The 23,383-nt window shown below is 38.0% G+C and overlaps 1 protein-coding gene across 2 annotated transcripts in view; it reads right to left on the bottom strand.

Moving 5' to 3' along the window:
* The window catches only part of Dennd1b (DENN domain containing 1B), a 211,429-nt gene that overhangs the window by 96,415 nt on the left and 91,631 nt on the right, over positions 1–23,383 (bottom strand). The window contains exons 8-10 of one of the 2 annotated variants that reach the window (XM_005348448.1): positions 20,627–20,686; positions 19,279–19,332; positions 15,747–15,857 (exon numbers count right to left, since the gene is read on the bottom strand). In XM_005348448.1, coding sequence (XP_005348505.1) covers positions 15,747–15,857; positions 19,279–19,332; positions 20,627–20,686 — 225 coding nt within the window. The remainder of the gene's footprint in view (positions 1–15,746; positions 15,858–19,278; positions 19,333–20,626; positions 20,687–23,383) is intronic. The other variant, XM_005348449.3, reaches the window with a different exon arrangement.

Raw genomic sequence — 23,383 nt, 5'->3', positions numbered from 1 at the left:
ATTATTTTAAAGTTTCACTATCATCTCTATTTCAAGGTTCTCAATTAAGCCATTTTATTTAACTTCAAAGTAAGAATTTTTTTAAAAAGTGTACGAAAACACATTACAGACTTCCCATAAAGAAATAGCTCCATCTTTTTTAAAAAAGAGCTTAAAATATAAACACAATAACTACATGGAAAACAACACATGAGCACAAAGGAATCAAAGTCTCGCTAACAGCATCTTTCTTCTACTTGCAAGTGCAAACAGGCTGCATTCAATTAAAAAATTAATTAAGGATTAAGATAATGTGATCAAAAATAAAAACACTACAATTTTCAATCATACAATATTATGTATTTTCCAGTCAAGTTATTTTGTCAAGGTTAGGTGACAGACAATGCAGTCTGACTCACATTTCCTACCTGGTACTGACACAGGATGCCAGTGCCTTGCATACAAGCTCTGTTAGTCTATCACAGCACTCTTTCAATAAATGATACTCTTAATTCCTTGATTACAGCAAACATTATGGCACTAGAAATCTTCAAATCTGTACATTTAGCAAGTACAGATCAAGCATCTGAGGAGGGCACAAACAAGCTGAAGAGCCTAGACATGAAGCTGAGCTCCATACTGCCCAGTTCTCCAAGAGCTTTCAGACACTGTGAGAACGAGGCTTTCCAAGGCTTTCTGGGAAAGAAGTTACGTCCCTCTGAAAGGCATAGTCATGCACTTCCCCACATGAGAACAAGTGACTTTGTAGCATTTCATTTAAAACTTTAGAAAGGGAAGCTTTCCTTTATTATGGAGAAAGCCATGTGAAACAAAAGGAAACGCTCATCTCAAAATGAGGAGCTGCCAGGAGGGCAAGATTTCACTGAGTTCCCAGTGCAAGGCAGTCACCAGATGCCCTGGAGCCACGCCTACTCACCAGCTGGGCATCCCTGAACACGTTCCTTGACATTCACCCAAAGCAGCAGTATTAGGTGGCAGGAAATGGACTGGCTTCTTGGAAGATGGCTTCTAAGACCATTAACAGCTGAGTCACAAATATCTGCACTGCCCAGTATTTGGCAAGTGATACCTTTGCTAATCAAGCCTACCAGTGGAGAATTAAGCCATACAACCCTTGGAAACTTTCAAGATAAGCAGACAGAGAAAAGGAAAATGAAAGAATATAGGACAATCTCTTTTTCACTATTGTCTGCCTTAAGAAACCATACTGCGTCACCTGGATGAATAAGCTACCGTGAGGCTTATTCATTCACGATATATCAAGTTCAGAATTAGGTGGGTCACTAAGGAATTAGACTTTCATAATAATCACAATTTTGATTAGAAAATTGAACTTAGACTTATGAAAAAAGAAAACTAAAGGAGATCCGATATTCACTATTCACCCAGTGGTACCCAAGAGCTATGAAATTTAAAAGATTGAGGAATTAATATAGCATGAAGTTGAAGAAAAGATAGCAAAATTACAAGTAAAGAAAATCAATTATTAAAAAATAACTGTGACTAAGAAACTAAACAGACATGTTGTATGACATCTAACACACAGTTTACCAGTCACAATCAGAGCTCTGAGACTAGCAAGCTGCGTGGCCTGATACCTACTCACATCACCTGGTCTCAGGTTCCTGATCTTTAACATAAGAAGTGTAAAGTAGATCATGTGTAAGCACTGTCTGTACAGGGCAAACACTCTGCTTTTAAATGACACCAATTTTAGTATTTCAAATTCTTAGTAAAAGATTTTTATCCAACCCAGATGGTTCATAGTATATATAGTCTACCAAATCCAAAGATTAAATATAAATGTTTTAAAGCCTATTAATAACTGTGAAATCAGAAAAATCATAATATTTATTTGCTTATGTCAACAACAAAAAATTAGTACCTTTTACATGCTATCCCACATCCCACTGGACAACAAGGACACAATTCTGAGCACACGGACACCTGTCTCCATGAAGCTTACATGTCTCGGGAAAAGCTAACAAGAAAAATATCATACCTTGCATGTTGGACATTTTTTTCTAAAATACCCAAAGCCCAAAGTCCTCCCACACTCTTTTATTTTTTAAATGCCAACATCATACTAAGTGGAAAACTCCACAGCTGATCTCACATAGCAGGTTCCAGTCAAAATGCATGTGCACAAAAAATATTGTTAAATAACCTTCAGGTTACATGTCCAAGGAAGATATGAAACTTGAATGAATTCTGTTTTGATTCTGATCCTATACTCAATATATTTCATAACATATCTACAAATATTTTAAAATAAAAATAATCCAAAACACTTCTGTTTCCAAGAATTCCAGACAAAGAATCATCAACCTGTCAGAGAGAATGCTATAAAAAAACCTACAGCAGAGTAAGGGCAGAAAAACCAAAGCTTTTCTAGACAGAGGACTGTAGAATAACTCTGATGGGACTGAACTGAACTCAGATGAAGTAAGAGAACAGACTATTGTGGAACTGGGGAGAACATCCTCAGCAAATGAGACACAGTAATCAGAAACCTTGCCACGGAAGGGCACACAGTCTCTCCACAGAGCAATGGGGGGGGGGGGGCTGTTCAGAGAAGACAGAGCAAGTGAAGGAGGCAATAAACGACATCAGGCAGGAAGTGCAGTCTGTTGGAGGGTACATCACAGATTCTACATTTCAGTCTATATCGGGTCTTTCCACAACCTTAAAAAGAGTGGGACTCATAAAAACACAGCACTAAAAATGTTAAAAATAAGAAAAGAGCATTGTTACATGTTTTCTACCAGGAACATTATGTGAATTAAGAAAAGGAAGAGGAAAATATATATATACATGTGTAATATATATATATATATACTAATAATATATGTGTGAATCCCCAATGACTCATGTCCTCCATTATACTACCACAAAACATTTATTAAATACTTAGGCATAAACTTACAAAGTATGCAGAAGAACTATAGAAGGAAAATACTTTAAGTCAATAATGAAAGAAAGACAATAACTAAATAAATTGGAGTTTAGCCCATGCTTATGAATAGAAGGCAGTATTTTCAAGATATGAACTCTTACAAAATTGATCTACAGAGTCAATGCAACCAAAATCCCAGAACATTGTTTCCTGTATTTCAATAAGCTGACTAATACCTACATGAAAAAGAAAAATCCAGAATAGTAAGCATATTCTTGAAAGAGAAAGGCAAAGTTGGAGGATGAATACTTGTAGTCAGAAGCTACTTGTTCGTTCCTGGCCACTCACACCCGAAATAATCACATAGAAACTGTATTAATTAAAACACTGCTTGGCCTATAAGCTTAAGCATATTTCTAGCTAGCTCTTACATCTGGAAATAACTCATTTCTATTATTTTATATTTATTTTATACTATATGAGGCCTATGGCTTGCCGGTACTGGTGCATGGGCATCTTTCTCCTCCGGCGGCTACCTGTTGTCTCCCTGACTGCCTACTGTCTTCTCCTCTATCCGCTTGGAATTCCCTCCTTGACCTATTCTGGGCTGCAATAGGTCCAAAGCAGCTTCTTTATTAACCAATGGTAATAAAATGTATTATTCATATCATGCAGAGGGGAATTCCAGATCAGATACTATTTGGTTTCGTAATGTGGGTGTAAAGCTGCAGTCATGAAGACAGGCTAATATTAGTGAAAGCATGGACACAGCTACAGAACAGATGTTCCAGAAACAGACCCACAAAATAACATCAACTGATCTTTAACAAAGAACCAAAGACATTCAAATTAAGCAAGGGAGGTATTTTCAACAAATATTATTAGAACAATTAGACAATGGAACACATTAAAAATGTAAATTGAGGTAAGTCTTAACATCCTTTACAAACTGTAACTCAACCAACTCTGACCTGGTGCCCTCCACTTAATAGCTGCCTGTCTTTATAAAAGAAAGGGGGATCTGTTAGGAGCCAATTTTCTCCTAAAATCATTGCAGGAACCATCACCCTAGGGGAGTCTGCAGAGAACCTCACACCCCTAATTATGTTAGGAATCGTTCTATTGACAGAGCCTACCCCACACCCAAATTGGCTGTTAATGGAGAGCTATCTGTTAGCAGAACCCACTTCACATTCCAAACTACCTAGGGAACTAGGTGTGGCAACTCCTGACTTCTTGGCCTACAGTGACCTGACCGAAGATAACCTCCTGCCTACATGACCAACACGGACCACATGACCAACGTGAACTACGTGACAAGAGCTCAGACCCCTGTGCTCACCCCCCAACTCCATACCCTATATAAGTTGTACCCCATCTCTAATAAACTGAGGCTTCGACAGGAAAAAAATAAAAAAATAAAAAAATAAAGAGAACATCTCCCCCATGACAGTAGGGGGATAGTAATAGTGGGTAATAGAGTGAATACTCATGAGCTATTATTTATGGATAACTTACATTGGTATAGTTTTGTATATTGATACAAGTTCAAATTATATCTGTTACTTTTGTTTACATTTGTACACTTGTGCAATGTTATTTTGTCAGATTGTATATATGCATATTTTTACCTCAGTATAGGACATGTTGTATATTGATACAACTTTTATGATATATTTTAATATTGAATTATATATTACTCCTACCTCTGATAAAAATACTTACATATTGCTCCCAAAAAAAAAAAAACAAACAAAAAAAAAAAACAAACTGTAACTCAAACAGATCACAGACCTAAATGTAAAATGCCAAGTTATAAACATCAGAAAGATAATAGGAGAAAAATCTATATGCCCTGGGGCTTGACTTTTAGACATGACACCAAAGACATGATACATTTCAGAGACTTGAGAAGGTAAAATTAAAAATAAATGTATGTTCTAGGAGTTGAGTGTACAGCCTGACAGCAGAATACTTTACCCATATGTGCAAGGTCCTTGGTTCAATCCTTAGCACCATAAGAAATAAACATACAAACAAAAAGATAGAAACTTATTCTGGAAAATATTAATGGAGTGGAAGGAAGGGAGAAAGAAAGTGAGGACTAGGGCACTGACAGTCAACAGTAGTGAAAGACACACCTGAGAAAGGGCTGCTGTCACACTTAAGCAGAGTTCTAGACCTCAGCAATAAGAAAACCTATTAAACATAGGCTTAAGACCTCAACACACTTCACCAATAATATACACAGATGACAAATGAGCATGCTGTCACACATCGCCAGGGAAATGCAGACTCAAACAATGCATCACTATCTCTACTGATGGCCAAAGACCCCTGCACTGACAATGCTGGAAACAGGTGCCGCCACAGCAGCTTCCGGTCATTTCTAGTGTGGATGCAAATGAAATGGCCACGCCAAAGGACAGTTTGGTGGCTTTGTTTACTTTTCTGAAATCCTTGTTAAACTAAAATAACTATTTTACATTTCATTCTCTTCTCTATTGTTCTAGGATGGCATGACAGTTTATTAGAACTACAATAAGAAAATATTTCAGAATAGATAATTTAGAGGCATTCATTATCAGAAGTCTGGAGGCTGAAAAACCAAGCCCCAGAGCTGGCAGGTTCACTGTTTGGTGCTCCACAGATGGCAGTGAACAGACAGCACCCCTGCACCTCTTAAAGGGCACTAATCCGATTCCTGAGGGTTCTCGTCTCATACTTCAGTTTCTGACAAAAGTACTGTTTCACTGACAAGTCTACGTATGAAAGCGGGGGATCCCATTCAGATACATAGGACAAACTCTGATAGCTCGTTCCTGAAAATCCATTCTCCCCTCTTTCCATCACAACTAAGTTTGTGGAAAGCTCTAACCATGTCACTGCTAGTCACTGTGCTAGCTAGCTTCTTTCTCATAAATAGCCAAATGACTAAATTTTTCTTGTTTTCAACCTTTAGTGGAATTTTTCTTTTTGTCTATCAAGAAGCCAAAGCAAGCCTTTCATCCACATGCTTTACTGGAATGAATCAAACATAAATCTCTACCTTCAAGATGCTAATGTTTTCATTTTCTTACACAATCCATACTTACTGTAACATTCATCTCTGCCCAACTCTTGGATTTACCTAACTGAGAAAAGTCAGATCAGGAAATAAGATAGAGACCACAGAGAAACATCATTTTACTGGCTTGCTTGACCAGCTTTCTTACACAGCCCAGGTTCCCCAACTTAGGGATGGATGGTACTGACCTCAGCAGACTGAGTACTCCTACATTAATTAACAATACGTCAACAAGCCAATCTGATGGAGGCAATCCCTAATTGAGACTCCATCAGAAAATTGGCAGCTGAAACTAACTAGGAGAATAAGGGGTTGTTTCTGCATTGGCAGAAGAAATGGCTCCAGGCCTTTAAAAGACCCAAATGCCACTAAATCTAAATGCTAAAAAGGGTTGATCACTGGGTGCAATGACAAGACTCAGCAGACAAAAAGAAGAGGAGGCACAGAGGACTAGAAGGGGAGCCAGCAGCGTCTCTCTGTATCTCCTGATACTTGTCTCATAAGGAAATTGAATGAAAACATTCAGGAACAAAATAACAAAACTCCACATCACAAACTTGGAGATCCTTAATGAATGAGAGTTTGCATCATTCTACCAACAAAAACTTGACCATCTGAGGTTCTAAGTGAGTATGAAAATAGAGATGGGGTGGACAACAAGAAGCCAAATGTATTTTCTATTTCCATCCATTTGCATGCAAAATTCGAGAAGTCATTGTTTTTTACCGCAGCGTAGTACTCTAATGTGTAGATATTCCACACTTTCTTCATCCATTCTTCCATTGAAGGGCATCTAGGTTGTTTCCAGGTTCTGGCTATTACAAATAATACTGCTATGAACTGAAAAAGCATGGGATAAAACTGGACTCTCTGAACATGGCGAACAATGAGGGCTGATGAGAAGCCAAGGACAATGGCACAAGGTTTTGATCCTACGTAATGTGCTGGCTTTGTGGGAGCCTAGCCTGTTTGGATGCTCACCTTCCTAGACCTGGATGGAGGGGGGGGGGGACCTTGGACTTCCCAGAGGGCAGGGAATCCTGACTGCTCTTTGGACTGGAGAGGGACGGGGAGAGGAGTGGGGGAGGGGGAGAAGGGTGGGAGGAGGGGGAGAAGGGTGGGAGGAGGGGGAGGGAAATGGGAGGCTGGGAGGAGGTAGAAACAAAAAAAGTTACCTCTAAAAAAAAAAAAAGAAGCCAAATGTATCAATTACAGGATCAGCTATAGGAATAAGAATGGCAATTTCATTGATGGAACAGATGGAAATGGATAGTGAATAGAGAACAATTTTTATTGAGGGAGAGTCCTACACTTTCTACTTAATACTATATGAAACCCAAAAGAATCCCAAACCAGACCAGCTCATATATTGAACAGAAACAATATTTCAATATAGGTTACTGGAACTCAAAGGGTTCAAAATTTACTGATACTTTTTCCTAGAGTCTTTAACACTGAGATCAACTTCCTTAAAAATTAAAATCCTGTAGCAGGAAACAGATACACAAAATTCATTTATTTAAAAAGACAATTTACATAGAACTCAGCCCCTCACTCATAAAACACAATTTTTAAGTTAAAAATTATAGCTTAATTTTAAAAAAATTCAAGCATTTTATTGATGACCTCAACATCAGACTGTGGTCAGGGTCACAGGTGTTTGGGAATAAGAAGTGATGGAAGTATTTGAAAAAGCAAAACAGATTTCTTTTTAAAGTATTTAGAGTCTCGCAGATGGAAACACTGAAAACACACTTGGGGAAGAAGTGAAAGGTACCATTTTATGTATTCACTCAAATTTCCTTCTGTTAAAGGCCTGCTGTGTATTATCACCATCAAAAAGCCGGTCTCATGAGAGTTATCACACCTAACAAGAAGCCAGCCTCACAGTTGCTCAGGAAGCATGGACTAGATCTGCTGCAAAATCCAGCTAAAAACTCTTGGGGATACACCCAGGACACTCCATCCTACTACAGAGACAACAGCTAAAAACTCTTGGGATACACCCAGGACACTCCATCCTACTACACAGACAACAGCTAAAAACTCTTGGGAATACACCCAGGACACTCCATCCTACTACACAGACAACAGCTAAAAACTCTTGGGAATACACCCAGGACACTCCATCCCACCACAGAGACAACAGTTCAACCATGCTCACTGCTGCTCTGTTCAAAGTAGCCAGAAGTTGAAAACAGCATAGATGTTCATCAACAGATGAATGGATTAAAAAATGTGTACATTTACACAATGAAATATTGTTTAGCTGCTAAAAAGTAAAATCTCAGGTAAATGAATAAAGCTAGAAAGAAAACCATTCTGAACAAGGTTGCCCAGACCCAAAAAGACAAATATGATACTTACATGCTTATATGTGGACGTTAGATATTATGTCTTTGATAAGCAAGCTACAATCCATAGAACCACAAAGATTAGGTATAAAGGAAGAAACAAAAAAGGGAAACAAATAGATAGTTATAGATGGATGGAGGGACTGAATGAGAGGATAAAGTGGGGAGGAGGAATAATAGGAGGTGGAAGGAGGAAGGCAGGGAGAGCTAGCTAAAATTAAGGACCATTTGAGGGGTAGTGTGAAATTCTAATATAGAAGAAGCTTTGTAAAGCATATAAATATATGAAGGCTATCTAAATGAAATTGCCAAATAATGGGGAAGATGGAGCCCCAAGTGGATATCTCTTGTCAACAAATGAAACTTCCAGTACCAGAATTGGGTTACATGCAATTGAACTCTTGGCCAAAGGGATCCTTTTGGAACCCCCAAATAACTAACGCTGTTCCTAAAGCTATGGGTTATTCTGTACTAACTGATGGCAAGGCCCCATTGCTGAAGACAACACTTACACAACTCATTGTACATGGAGAATTGAAGCTGGTGCCTACATAGAGCCTTCACCCCTATGGACTAGTGTTTATGGCACTGGAAAGTACTCTACACAATATCAAAGGAAAAGGTAGGTACCAACCTAGCTACAAATGCTTTGATCTACAAGAGTTACCTGACTCTAAGATACATTGGCGCAATAGTGGCATAAAACCTGTGGGAGTAACCAACCAATATGTAATTTGACATAAGGCCCATTCCATGAGATGGAACCCATTCAGACACTGCTCAAGTGGCTAAGAACCTGAGACCAGATAGGCCAGGGACCTAGGGAAAAAGGAACTACTATTGTTTGCTAAAGAAATGTAGCAATAAAATGGCTCCTAATGACATTCTTCTATCAAAGAAGCTTCCTCTTGCAGTATGTGAGAAGAAATACAGAGACACAACCAGATAACGTTCAGAGTGAAAGACTTTGAAACACTCTATCCTAATTGGAATTTCTCAAATCCCTCACCTGAGGGCTCAGGGAACCCTGCAGAAGAAGGGACAGAAGAGTGAAAGAGCCAGAGCAGAGAGATGGAAGATACCAGGGAAACAAAACCTTATAAACACAGCAGGATTGACATGCACGAATTCACAGACTGCGGCAGCATGCAAAGGGACTGCACAGGTCTGTACCAGATGGGGTCCCTGTGATGCAAAGAGAAGTGGCTACATGTCCCAAACCTAATCCAGAAGCTATCTCCAACAGATAACCACTTGTAAATGAAAAATTAGTTCTATCCAATAGACTCACGCTGGAATACATACTACTCTTAAGGGCAGTACCAATGCCCAGCAATAGACGTCCAACACAAAAACTCAATGGCATCTTTGGGATCTTTGGGATTCTTTGTCTCATAATGTTTTGTCAGGGCTCTGTATGTGTGTGTGTGTGTGTGTGTGTGTGTGTGTGTGTGTGTGTGTGTGCGTGCGTGCCTGTCTGTCTGTCTGTCTGTCTATCTTACAGTTTCCCTGAGTATTTACTATGGCTTCCTCTTTTGTTTTGTTTTTTATGGGATTCCTATGTGGACAAAATTCTGTTTCTTTGGCTCTTTTTCTTCTGTTTGTTTTGTCCTATTCTGGTTTGTTTTTTGTTCTGTTTTATATTATTTATTACTCTTTAGATATTTGTTTTCTAAGGAGAAAAAGAGAATGTATAGATAATGATGGGGTAGGATGGGAAAATCTCAAGGATTTGGAACAAGGAAAACCACAAATAGAATACATTGCATGATAAAGTCTATTTTCAGTAAAATAAAAGTAGAGGAAAAAAATAGAGTCCGCCTTAAGGATTTTGCTGTCAAGAGACTGGGTAGGAGAGGGTGGGTAGCATTTAATACCAATTATGGGCATAGGAAATAGGCAATGAATGTTATTTTTTAATCTAAAATATTAAGTAGCTATCTATATACAGGCTTAGCCTCAAGATTAATCACATTAGTAGTCTAAGCAGAAGATAAATGTGACCACTCAAATGAGCATGAAAATGAGGAGAGGTGGCACACACCTCTAATCCCAGCACTCGGGAGGCAGAGGCAGGCGGATCTCTGTGAGTTCGAGACCAGCCTGGTCTACTGAGCTAGTTCCAAGACAGGCTCCAAAGCCACAGAGAAACCCTGTCTCGAAAAACATAAAAAAAAAAAAAAAAAATGAGGAGAGGAAAGAAACTGAAACAACTGAAACATTCAAGGAAGTCAGACTGAGCTCGAGAAGAGAGATGCAGTTCAGTACTAGGGATGATGCTATACTAGAAAAAAAAAAGATTTATTTGGTTTTATAAGACAGTCATGGGAGAATGGCAAAAGTGCATGAAGATTGAAAAATACATACAGAGTCAGAAAGACTGATTTAACTATACACTAGTTTCGTGAGGTTGGAAAGTCTGCCCTATGTTTCAAAGATCCCTTTTTATCTGTCCACTTAGATATCAACAGCACTTACCACATAATAATTAAATCATTTTGATTTGTTTATAAAACAGACTAAGAATATGCAGTGTTACAGAGATGATACTGATAAGATTATACGCAGATTGAGAGAATGTCATCGTTCACTACCTACTGTTAAAGGGAATGTTCGTGGGTGGTGACAGTTTCCTCAGCTAACAGGATGGGCAGCTAGAATGGAGAGCAGGGGAGAAAAAGAATTACAGAAGCAGAATCTATAGGTCTGTGCTGGGGAAGATGCATGAGTGGGTGAGGCCATTTGCCAAATCAGTCCTAAATAGTGTAAGTGATTGAGGAAAAATCTGAGTTCTCTTTGAAAATGTGAGTGCAATATCTACAGTCAGTTGCATGGAAGTTTATAACCTGAGGGCACACATCAAAAGAGAAATGCTGCCAAACCTCAAAATCAGTGTGTGTGTGTGTGTGTGTGTGTGTGTGTGTGTGTGTGTGTGTGTGTGTCTGATCAATAGCACAAAATTAAACCATTGTTCTATATAGAAAATAATCTAGTTAAGAGAAATAATCCAAGATCAATTTTGTGGTGACCAGCACTGTAGGAGCAAAGCTGAGAGAGCCTGCATGGTAACTAAACACATTTCTAACACAGTTCCACGGCTGTCACACCAACCTTCTGCTGGGGAAGACACTTTCAAAAGACAAATGGGCTAAACTCTCAGCCAGAAAGACTTGCATACTTCCCTGGGAAATGGGTAACTCAGAGAGGGAAAATAGAGGTACTGGTATTTAAAGGCCTCAGCCTCCTCCAACCTGCACATATGCCTTCCCGCAAAGTATTTAACATCCTCTTAAAAGAGTTTCTGTGCCTTAAGTTTCAGTGAAATAAAGAAACACATGGCTCCACTAAGAGACAAAAATGAATATACACAATGCAGATGAGGATGTTAAAATGCTTTGGACTCCCTTTAGTCAGAGCCTAGAAAACCACTGTTTAATAGCTGGTTTTCTGGGGATCACAAGATGCGTTTCTGCATATGCCCTTGATGGAATTAATGAGAAGGTGAGAGAAAAGCATATGCTTAAACGCCTGGAGGCAGCTATCACAAAGAAGAACATACAGTTTATTAACACAATTCCAGCACTCACAGCACACCACTTGCTCTAAATAGTCCAGAAATAATATGCATATATAATCAATTCTCTGTAAATGATGTGCATACATCATTAAGAGGATGATACTTTCCAATTGTATGTTGGTCAAAATAGTGCTAACATTTAGACATCTGCTTTAAAGAGATACACCCCCTTTTACCTGCTTCTACAAACCATAAATGTACACTCTAGTTAACATATTACTGACAGGATGATGAGAATGCTCCTGTCAGATACTGGCCAGCTGGGTGTTTGAGACAAAATGCACAGCCCCAGCTGACTAGTTAGAGGAACTCTGGCGAGGTACAATTACAGAGGCATATGACAAGGCTTCACGCCTGGCTGATTTGAGAACCCATGACATGGCTTTAAACAGCGGTCCTCCGGATCTACGGTCACAAAATAGCAATAAGTCAACTAATACAACTGTGTAGCATCATGATGTATTCCTCTGCTTTGAATATATGAGACCGTCTATGATGTGGTGCCACTCTACTAGGATCCACTCGGGCTTAAAACATGAGGCCTGCCTGCAGCATGCATAAAATCAACTAGCTTGTTGGTTTAGGACTGGCAGAAGTCATCCTCCATACTCGGCAATGTACACATCAAAAAATCCAAGCAAAACCGATGATGTCTTAGCTCATTTAAGTTAAAAATGTAAAAAATATAAGAATACTAACACTATACCATGCTTCCACAAATGGCAAAGGGCTCATTAAAAAGTACTTAAACATAAAAAAAATAATTTGTTTACATAACTTAAAACTAATTATAAAGTTTATACCTTTATGAAAAGTATAAATTATTTTAACTGCAAACAGCATGTGAAGGAAGTCATCCTCAAGCTGGCTGATCAGCTACCACAGTACAGCATGAAAAATACCAGCAACGTCCAAGGTTGACATTCATGTTAATCATGGAAAATAATGATTGACAAAGATAACCAAAGCAAACAAATTTCACAAAGCAACAATAAAATTATGAGTGTTAAGTTGCTTTATCATATATATGTCCTTAATAATAATTCAAATGTTGACCACAGATATAAAATCTAATCAGGAGTTATAAAACACAGATTCATGCATTAATGTCAAGTACAACAAAGTATCTATGGCATATGAAAATTCTAAAATGTAAAATGAACCAAGGCAATTATTATTCTTCCTTTGTGTGTTTTAGTGATTTCATTAAACTCTTTTTAAAAATAGTTTTCTTCTAATTTATGTTATGATATAAGACCTTGACCTCAAATGTTACTATGCACGTAATTTATTGCAGTAATATTTATTCAGACTGCATATATAAGAAAGCTGTTTAAGATATCAAAGCCATTTCCCCATTTAAGGAGATTGTGAAAGCAAATTTGAAATATGTTTATTTTATCAGCCCCACTGCCCCCAAAGTAAGCCAAACAACAGCTGTAACTTAGAGATGATACCTCTAGTTTTCATGAGTTGCCATAAACAATTTAGGAAAGCATTCTGTTTAACAACAAACTTTATTACAATCCATTCCTCTTTGTTTGTTTGTCTTGTTTTTTTATTTCTCTGTAGCTTTGGAGCCCATCCCGGAACTAGCTCTGTAGACCAGGTTGGCCTTGAACTCAGAGATGACTCTGCCTCCCAAGTGCTAGGATTAAAGGCATGTGCCACCATTGCCCAGTTACAAATCACTTCTTAAAATCATAAATCTTGACTGTCAATAAAGCTGTATGAATAATCACTAAAAATGTATCCAGTGCAAATGTCAATCATTTCCTACACATGTGTGCCTCCTTAATGTCAACATCAAACATTGCATATCAAGATAGCTTTTCTCAAAAAAAAAAAAAGCTTTTCTCTCATTTCACATGTGAAGAAGAAGCTAAGTTAAAGAAAGGTTACTGCATCATTAAGAGAGGGCAATAAATTAAAACCAAGAAAGATACTAGTGTTTTCATAAACCTATATTGGGATTTGTTTTGTTTCCCTAAACAGCAGTTTCTCTTCCCTCACATGCTCACTACCAGCTTGACTCCAGTCTGTTTGACTTCCTCCTCCTTAGAGAGGCATTCATTCCATCCACACACACTTTACACAAAACACAAACCAGCCATTCACCTCCCCGACTGTACACACGCATTTTATCTTTTACACAGCACTACACATTCCATGGCATAATAGATGCTTATTTGTCCAACTGTTTATATATTTCATACCAGTTCAACGTAAGCACACATGCTGGTCTTGGCTGTCTTAATGATGAGTTTATAGTGCCTAGGAAAGGGCCACACACTAACATTATACACATGAATTACTTCCTAATCTTTGTCATGAGAATGACTCCCATTGGAAATGCTGTAAAATCTTGAAAATTTTTAGGAGGATGAAATGTCAAACTCTGAGTGGAAAAGTAAACCATTAAAACCCCACCCAAATCATTCAGGTGGATTCTTCAACAGCTCTTTAAAACTCGTGAGATAAAATAATTACTGGAGCAAGTCATTAGTACTTATGCTGTGGTATATCGCCTCATATCTATCTTTAAATATCTTTAAAATCATATAATATCCTTAAAATCTAATTATTCTCAAGATAAACATTTTCAACTTGGAAAATAATGAACATACCAATCTTATATACTTGATATCTAGGTGACAGGTGTGGCCCCATACAAGGAGTCAGGACCTGTTTGTCTCACACTGTGGCTCTCCAACAGCTTTTTTTTTATATTTTATGTTTATGAAGTTTTCGTGCACGTCTGTGTGTGTACTACATGTGTGCTTTGTGCCCATAGAGGCCAAAAGAGGGCATCAGAGACCCTAAATCTGATGTTACATACCACTGTAAGCCACCGTACAAATGCTAGGACCAAACCCAACCCTCTGTATGTATAGGAAGTGCTCTAAACAACTGAGCCATCTCTCCAGACCAACAAAATACCTTCCTTATGACTAAACACTAAGTTGAAAACCTGAAGGCATTTTAGAACTCTATCTAGTCTAAAATGCTACAATATTTTAAAAGAATTTTATTCCTATTATAAGAGAATAAAATGTTAAAAGTAGATTTTTATTTTATATGAAGTAAATTTATGAAGAAACAATTTAATATGGTTTTAATATATCACAGATTACTCAAATCACCTAATTTGTTTTACACATTTTGAATCTGAAAATACTTAAATTTTACATTTAATAAAGAAAAACAGGAACTCTCGCAAAATACTTCTGAATATTCTTCTATGACCTAAGAACAGTTCTTTCTATTCCTGCCTTTCCCTCAGTGATGAAGAGCTTCCAGAAGAACACTGAAGTGACTGTCATAAAACCTGTGATTTATAAAAAATGCTACTTTGACTTTTAAGTTATTAGCAGCCTGAAGAGCTCCTCCAAACCAGAATTATTATAGAATATACTCCTAAGCCCCATAAGGCAACAAAGATGAATCTGCTATTACCAGGTTAAGAGAGCAGCTATTATAACGGGCCCGCAGTTTCCTTCAAGTAGCTCCAATGGAAAAAGCCACAAGTGAATAATAAAGACCTCATAATAGCTCTCAAGAGTTCTCTGTGTGATGAAGGCACTAAAATGAACTCCAGAGACTTTAAAAAAGGGGAGTAGAACACCTCATCTCCTGATAAGGGAAAATAATTAACCTGACTTAATGCATCTGCAAAGGCTTCTATAAATCAGACTTTTATACTTCAAGAGCCAGATTAAAACCATATATTAAAAATATGTAGATATTGTCTTTTAAGTACATGCAGCACAGCTCTAAATCTGCAGCCGTTTTCAGGTCTTTTTGTGAAGCACTCAATATGTGTTAGTCACGGGAGGAAGTGTGAAGACTTACAGTGCTTAATTTGCTCGAGGTAATAATGATGCGCCTCTCGTGCAACATGCTGGCGTACAACCGCAGCATGTTGTTCACGTCCACGGCAACGAAGTACTCTGTCAGGTTTCTCTGCACAGGAGAAAAGAACTGTTTGAGCTACAGTTCACAGGAATATGAGGGAAAATGTTTTATAGGTTTACCAGTTGTAAAGTTCAAAAGAAGATATTATTAGAAGTGGCATTCGTTAAAGATAATTAAAAGTGATACTCATCGGCTGCCACATAACATGCCACATTCTACCATCATTTAAAACATTGCCTGTTCTATACAAGTATTTCTCAAACATGAGCACAGGATGGATTCCACACTTTAGTCTCTCTCAGCACACCACCATTTTCCCAGTTCGAGCCGAAACCTACTTAACTATTATCTTTAGAGCATGTATCCAGGGACCCCAGTTTTAACCAAATATTGCTGGTGATTCACATATATACTGATCTTTGTAAAACTGCTACTCTGGAAAAATATATTTCAATTACTTCAAGTTTATCATTGCCTCTCCAGTGCCTAGGTGGAGGAGAGGGTTTATAAACCATCCTTTGTTTCCTTATTAAAGAAAATGTCTAGGTTTTATCCCTCTTTAGGCTTCCTTTTTATTACTATAATCAAATATAACCGTGATGCTCTAAATCGATCCCTCAATTTAATACATGTTAGACTTCCACTATAAAACAGAGCAGGACACAAAGAAACAGTAGCCAAATGAGGAATTATAAGGCCAAATTCTCCCCCCTAGCCTTCTGGGGCTTTGTCAACTGGTCTTCTTTCTCTCCTCCAGTCATAACTGACTCCTCAGCGCCCACCCCCACATGAAATTGGTAAACTGTCAATGTAGAACATATGTGAGCTTCTATTGGCTTAGAAGCATAAATGTGAGCTATATACAATTTGGATCTTGCATAAAACTGTTTTAAATGCAAAAAAAAAAAAAAAAAACAAAGCAGGGTCAGTGCTACTTAGGACCCATCCTCAGGAATTACTTTGAACTTACTGTTTAAAAAAATAAAAACCTTAAGCATTTTAGAAAGCAAATATTCTAATGCACAGAAAGTATAGAGTGTGGTGGGCAAACATCTAAAAGGCTGAGTTGGGGTACCGGGGCAAGAATGTAAGAAATCTGCCTGTTTCTTCAACTTGTAAGAGGCAGGGATCTTACAAGACAAACTGTCAATCATAGCATCTCAAATGAGTAAAATCTGAAGTTTCAGTGAGTGGTATTCAGCCTGGTGGGGAGAGGCTCACTTCCCACTGTCTCTGAAGCTCCCTTTACCTCCCAACTCCACTCCACTACAACATCCCCTTCAGAACATGAAACAGAGTGGAGAACTGCCCCCAGCGCCCAGCACTGCCGGATGCTTCTACTCTGCTTCTCTCCGCAGGACAATGGGAAGTATGTCAGAGATAACATAAGACTTTATTCTTCTATGTTCTTAGTAGTCGGTGCTTAATGGGATGTTTGCTTCTTAAAATAGTGAAAATGATAGTCTCTACAGATGAAACTCAAGCTCTCAAGATAGCTTAGCAGGTAACAGCACTTGCCTTGAAGCCTGACGGCCTATTTCAATCACTGGGACCCAGATGGTGGAAGCAGAGGATTAAATCTCATAAGCCAACATCTAACCTACACAAATTCACTCATTCATATCTCTCTCTATCTCGCCCTCTTTCTGTCAGTCTTCTTCTCCATCACTCCCCGTCTCCCCCATCCCCACTTCTCGATGTGTTAAAAATTAAGAAATAAAATGGAAACTAGTAGTCATTTGCTAGTGAATGTAACTAGAAAGAAAAAAAGAGAGTAACTCTGTATGAGACTTCCGAGTGACAAGGTCATGGACATCTGAGTCATGATCCCATGTCCATCAGGTACAAAGGTCAGGGATTCATCATGAGACCTGAGAGCTCAGGTGGTCTATCCTGAGCCATAGTGTACAATCAAGTATGCAAAGTCTTTTGATAGAACTTATCTGAAAAACCCTTTCAGTGTAATTCATGGCATTGAATATTTACAGAGTTTTAATTTGATAGTCTTGATTGATGAGAAAGTTTACAACTGGGGCTTGGGAGATGGCTGAACTTGTAAACACTTGCCACACGAGCATGAAGACCTGACTTGAGATCCCCAGTTCCTGTAATCCTAGCGCTTGAGTGGTAAGCCAGGTAAGACTTCAGGAAAGACCAGTAAGCTCCAGCACCAGCCTTTCTCACGAAACAAGGTGGAAAATGACAGGACACCACTGCTGACCTCCAGTCTCCTCATGTACTCATGTGTGTGCATACACATGTATACAATCACATGGCTATCCATACATATGAAAACACAAGGAAAATTTACATGTGTTTTGAGCTATACATTTTTCTCTGCTCCTCTCCCTTCCTCTCCCCTCCCCTTCAACTCTCTCCCATGTCCCCATGCTCCTAATTTACTTAGGAGATCTTATCTTTTTCTACTTCCCATGTAGATTAGATACATGTATGTCTCTCTTAGGGTCCTCATTGTTGTCTAGGTTCTCTGGGGTTGTGATTTGTACGCTGGTTTGTTTGTTTTTTTGTGTTTTTTTTTTTTTTGCTTTCTGTTTAAAAACCACTTATGAGTGAGTACATGTGATAATTGTCTTTCTGGGTCAGGATTACCTCACTCAATATGATGTTTTCTAGATCCATCCATTTGCCCGCAAATTTCAAGATGTCATTATGGGAAATTTACATATTTATAATTGCCAATCACTCACTATTTACGTTTGAGAAAGTAAATGTTATAATGATTTGAAAACTATATGGAAAAACAGTGCACATCTGAAATACATACAAGAATATCTGAAGGAAATCTTCTAGTAATTTTCCATTAATTCGATGGTTTATAACTGATTTATTTTAATGTTCTAAGAGAAACCGAAGTGGGTATCTTCCTTTTCCTACAGTTATCAAATGGCATGGCAGTACATCCAGCATTTCCACTTATCCATGAAAGCTTAGACAGGAAGTACTAACTTGGATAACTCTCAAAAAAACAAAGTATTTCCGGTATAGCATTATTACTTTTTACAATATCTTCAATTCTAATAAAATGCCTACTGCATTAAATTAAAACCAGGAAATCAACAACTGAGACACTAAGATTTAAATAAAGCTACAGAGAAGACATCTAAAACTTAATGATCCATTTACTAAAATAACTATAAAGTGGCACATTTTCATGCAATCTTTGTTCCCTACTAGGAGAAGCCACACCTCTACACCCCCTCACATTCAGAAAGCCAAGCTCAAGAGCTCCCTAGGTGTGGAGGCCCTATCCAACCATCCCAGTGGCAGACATTCTTTTCTCCTCATCAGCACGGGCATTACAGAAGGAATAGTTGGATAGACACATGGGAAGAAAAGGAGAAGTCACCCTGGTTCCTTACTCTTTCCTAATTTTTCTGCAGAGAAACAGTGGGAACAAAGTTAACATTTGTAAGATGAAGACATTTTAGAAGAATTCACAGACACTTACACTCTCCGGGATCGTCGGGAGTCCAGTTATGTCAGGGGCAATGAAACAGGAGTGCTAGGCAGCATAATAAAGCACAAAATGACAGAAAATTAAAATTTCAGATTCCATATAATTTGCAATAAGGATCAAAAAGAACACTGACAGATGAATGTCACAGATGAACAACCTGAACTTGAACGTGAAAGAATCTCACAGGAAATGGCAAATGCAAACAACTGTACTGTCCCATACCAAAAGCAATGATCAATTCAGAGACTCTGAAAATGGACAGAAGCAGAATAAGAATCTGTCTAAGTATTAAGACCAAAGAAAAAGAATATATTTCCAAAAGATTACACATATAGAAATATATCTATGAACATGTATTTCAAAACATATTTAGGTAGATTAAAAAAAATAAAAGCATGCTAATTAAGAGTCCGTAAAATCTACTGACTCCTGGGTTTCTGTAATAAATGATAACAAAACTTTTGTAGCAAGTGCATTATTTAAAAAAACAACAATAAAAGTAATCTTTATAAGATTAAAACTTGAAAAATATAGTTGCTGTCAGGCAATGGTGGCACATGCCTTTAATCCAGGAATCTGAAGGCAGAGGCAGGTGGATCTCTATGAGTGGAAGATCAGCCTGGTCTACAAAGCAAGTTCCAGAAGAGCCAGGGCTACACAGAGAAACCCTGTCTCGGGGGGAAGAAAAAGTATTTGCTATCCAAACTATGAACCAATAGATAAATATTAACTTCCAGAATAAATAAAGCAATATTATGAGATATCTACATGGGGACCCTCAGTGTCCCCAAAAATGGTCCCCCATTTTATTCACGCAAATCAAAGTGCAATCATCAAACTGCTTTATTTTTATTAATACTTTTATTTTCTATTTATTTTCTGTTCATATTATGCTCCAAAATCATTTTAATATTTTTATTACATAGGAATATATTTAATTTTGTCTTATATCTAAAGATTAGAACAGAAACTTTCAGCATTTCAGTATTTAAACAGAGCCGAACAAGCACGATGCTGATTCACAGTCACAATTTTCCAGGGTGAAGAACAGTAAGTCCCAAGATGACCTGGTGACAAAGGAGAAAGGTGACAGGGCCTTGAGCATGGCATGCACTTCAGCACACTGCTGAGAGGGAACATGCAAGCTTGTGTCTATTAAACCCCTTTATTTGGATGTGCTTCACATTATCCCATTTCATAAAATTAAGAAAAAAAGAAAGTACAAACAGAAAACATTCTAAATGATTATTTTTAAATAGTCCATTTTCCAAAGAACCAGAGTGAATAAATCAGAAAAAAATCAAACAGTGATTCGAGAAGCAGGGTCCTGGTCACTCACCAGCATCAGTGAGGGTTGATCTTTCAGAACTTGCTCACTGGCAATAAATAGCTCTTGGTTCTTATGAGAGAAAAATGAGCATTTTACTTTCAAAGGGAAGCTTACCTGTGTGCTGAGACAAACCCATGTTGCTACATTACACAATGAAAGCACTAGAGTGGCATTCATTCTGCAGGACATTCTACATTCTGACCTGCTAATCTAGTCTGGAAATGTTCTGTACAAAGTTTTGCACTGTGAGTACAAAAGCAGTGGATATTTAATGATTTTTAGTACAGTTTAAAAAACAAACAAAAATATATAAATATTAACCTTTCATAAAATCTGCAATATTCCAGTGATCAATAGTCACTTCTAAGACTTCCAATAAAGATTTCCAAGATGATCAATTTTAATCTGTGAGATGAAATTATCTCCAAGTCTAGTTCAGTACAACTGCTCTAGTTTTCAAACTGCCAATCAGTAATGGGCAGGACTAGGTGCACAGTAATCTGTTGTTGACTACAAAATAAATTATTGGATTTTACTAATATATCAGATAACTATACCTTGAAAGCAGCTTCATAAGATTTGGAAGCTATTATAGACTATCAATTCAAAACTATCCAACAGGTATATAGAAAGGTTTTCACATCACCAAGCACTAGAGAAATGCAAATAAAAGCTCCAATATGCTACTTCACTCCTGCTGTAGAATAACCCCTCTGTATGTTGTAACCAAGCAGGAAATCCAAGCAAAGATAAGGGAGAAGAAAGGTGGAGTCAGAGAGAAGCCAGCAGCAGCTGGAGAAGCAAGATGTGAGGTAGCAAGCCATGAGCATCATGGTAAAATATAAACTAATAGAAAGGGGTTAATTTAGTTGTAACAGCTAGTTAATAATAAGCCTGAACTAAGAGGCCAAAACGTTCGTAATTAATATTAAGCCTCAAGATCAGGCAGGACAGAAGAAGCCTCTGTTTGCACACTCCAGTTCGACAAATATGATCAAGTAGATGAAAAGTAGAAAGCACCAAGGCAGCTGTAAAGAGAACACCAATACATCGCTGGTGGAAATGAAATATGGAAAACAAAATGGAAGCGTCTCCAAAAGGTAAAAATAAAATTATCCTACTGATGCAGCAACCCCACTCGGTGTGCACCCGAAAAGAAGGACACGAGTGAACCTGCATAGAATGTTCACTGCAGAGGCACTGCCCCCTGGTTCATGGAAACACTGCTCACAATAGCCAGGCAAGGGAATTGACCTTGCATTTCACCAATACACATACATTCTAAAGGTAATTTTATTTATACCCATGCACAAACATGGCAACTACTATCTAGCTAGTAAAGTGAAATTTTGTCATTTGTGATAATATGGTTAAATTGGAGAATGTTACACTAAATAAAGCAATAAAAATAGACACATGATTCCACTCATATATGTAATAAAAAACTTGAGCTCATAGAATCAGAGAGATATCATAGCATACTCCATCAACAAATACAGTTATTCTATTAAAAATAAAATAAAAGCTTGGAGCACAGCTCAGTGGTAGATGGCAGGGCCATGGTTACCATATCAAAACAAAAAAAGACTAGATAAATAAGACCTAAATGCAGTACATCTTGTGAAGATTTATTTAAATTCATATGATGATGTGTGTTTGTGTATATATACACATGTGTGAGGGTGCCTGTGGAGTTCAAAAGAGGGCAGCAAATCCCCTGGTAAAGGGGTTACAGGCAGCTGTGGGGCACTGACTTGGATGCTGGGTACAAAACTAATCCTCTACAAAAGGGCCTCTACTGCTGAGCCATCTCTCCAACTCCAGAGTACATTTTTTACTGCTTAGTAATACCTTACAACACCTGCTTCCATTATTTATTAAGTATGTATATTTTAATTGAGCACAGAAATCTTGAACTAAGTATTTGTATTGCTTTATAAATATAATAGTTTTTTAAAAAAAATATGTCTTCTTTTCATCAAATCTAGGCCTCTTTTGATGTCTTCCATTCCTCCTACCTCTCTACTGCATGCCGACTAACCACGACAGTCTCTGTATTATTTGGAATTCAATGACCTGTGAGTCTTGAGTTCCTCCTTACCTGGACTTGTCTCTAGTTCTCACCTGATTTCCTTTCTTTTTCATAATAGTCTGTCTGGGGGAGCAGATCAGACTTTTTCCTCCATGCTCCCAATAAACTATTAGATAGCAACAGCTACACCTGCTGAAGACTTCTCAATTTGAATTCAAAATTCCATGTTCTCCTGGGCTTTTCATTCTATAGTTTCCAGTGAAAATTTGATTCTATGCACTGTGGAGTTTGCAGCAAAGATTTGAGAAAAAAACAAACATGGTCAACCATGTGGTGAAAACTTCATAAACAGAAACAGGGCAGCTTCTAAAGTCAACCAAACTCCAAACAGGCTTTGGAGTAAAAAGAAAGGATGTGTTCACTTAAAATTCTAACCAAAACAGTAAGAACAGAGTGTGCTGGGGAATATTATTTTCAGGTGTGTGACTTTTGTGTATGCTGCATTTGTTTAACTCTGTGAAGCTGGGATTCTTTGCTGTCTAAAACACCTGATGTGCACTAAAGAGATGAACTGCCAATAGTGAGGCGGGAGCAAGGATAGGTAAGGCTGGCAGGCAGAGTGTAAACAGAAGGAAACTGATGACCAAGGGAACAGGAGAGGAGGACATCAGAGGTCAGCTACCCAGCCAGTCACAGAGAAAGGAAGGAAGGGAGGGAGGGAGGAGAGAGGGAGG

This window comes from Microtus ochrogaster, chromosome 6, assembly GCF_000317375.1.
Source record: "Microtus ochrogaster isolate Prairie Vole_2 chromosome 6, MicOch1.0, whole genome shotgun sequence".
NCBI classification, from domain to species: domain Eukaryota; kingdom Metazoa; phylum Chordata; class Mammalia; order Rodentia; family Cricetidae; genus Microtus; species Microtus ochrogaster.
Note: the sequence above shows the minus strand (reverse complement) of the source record. Positions and strands in the feature narration are given on the sequence as shown.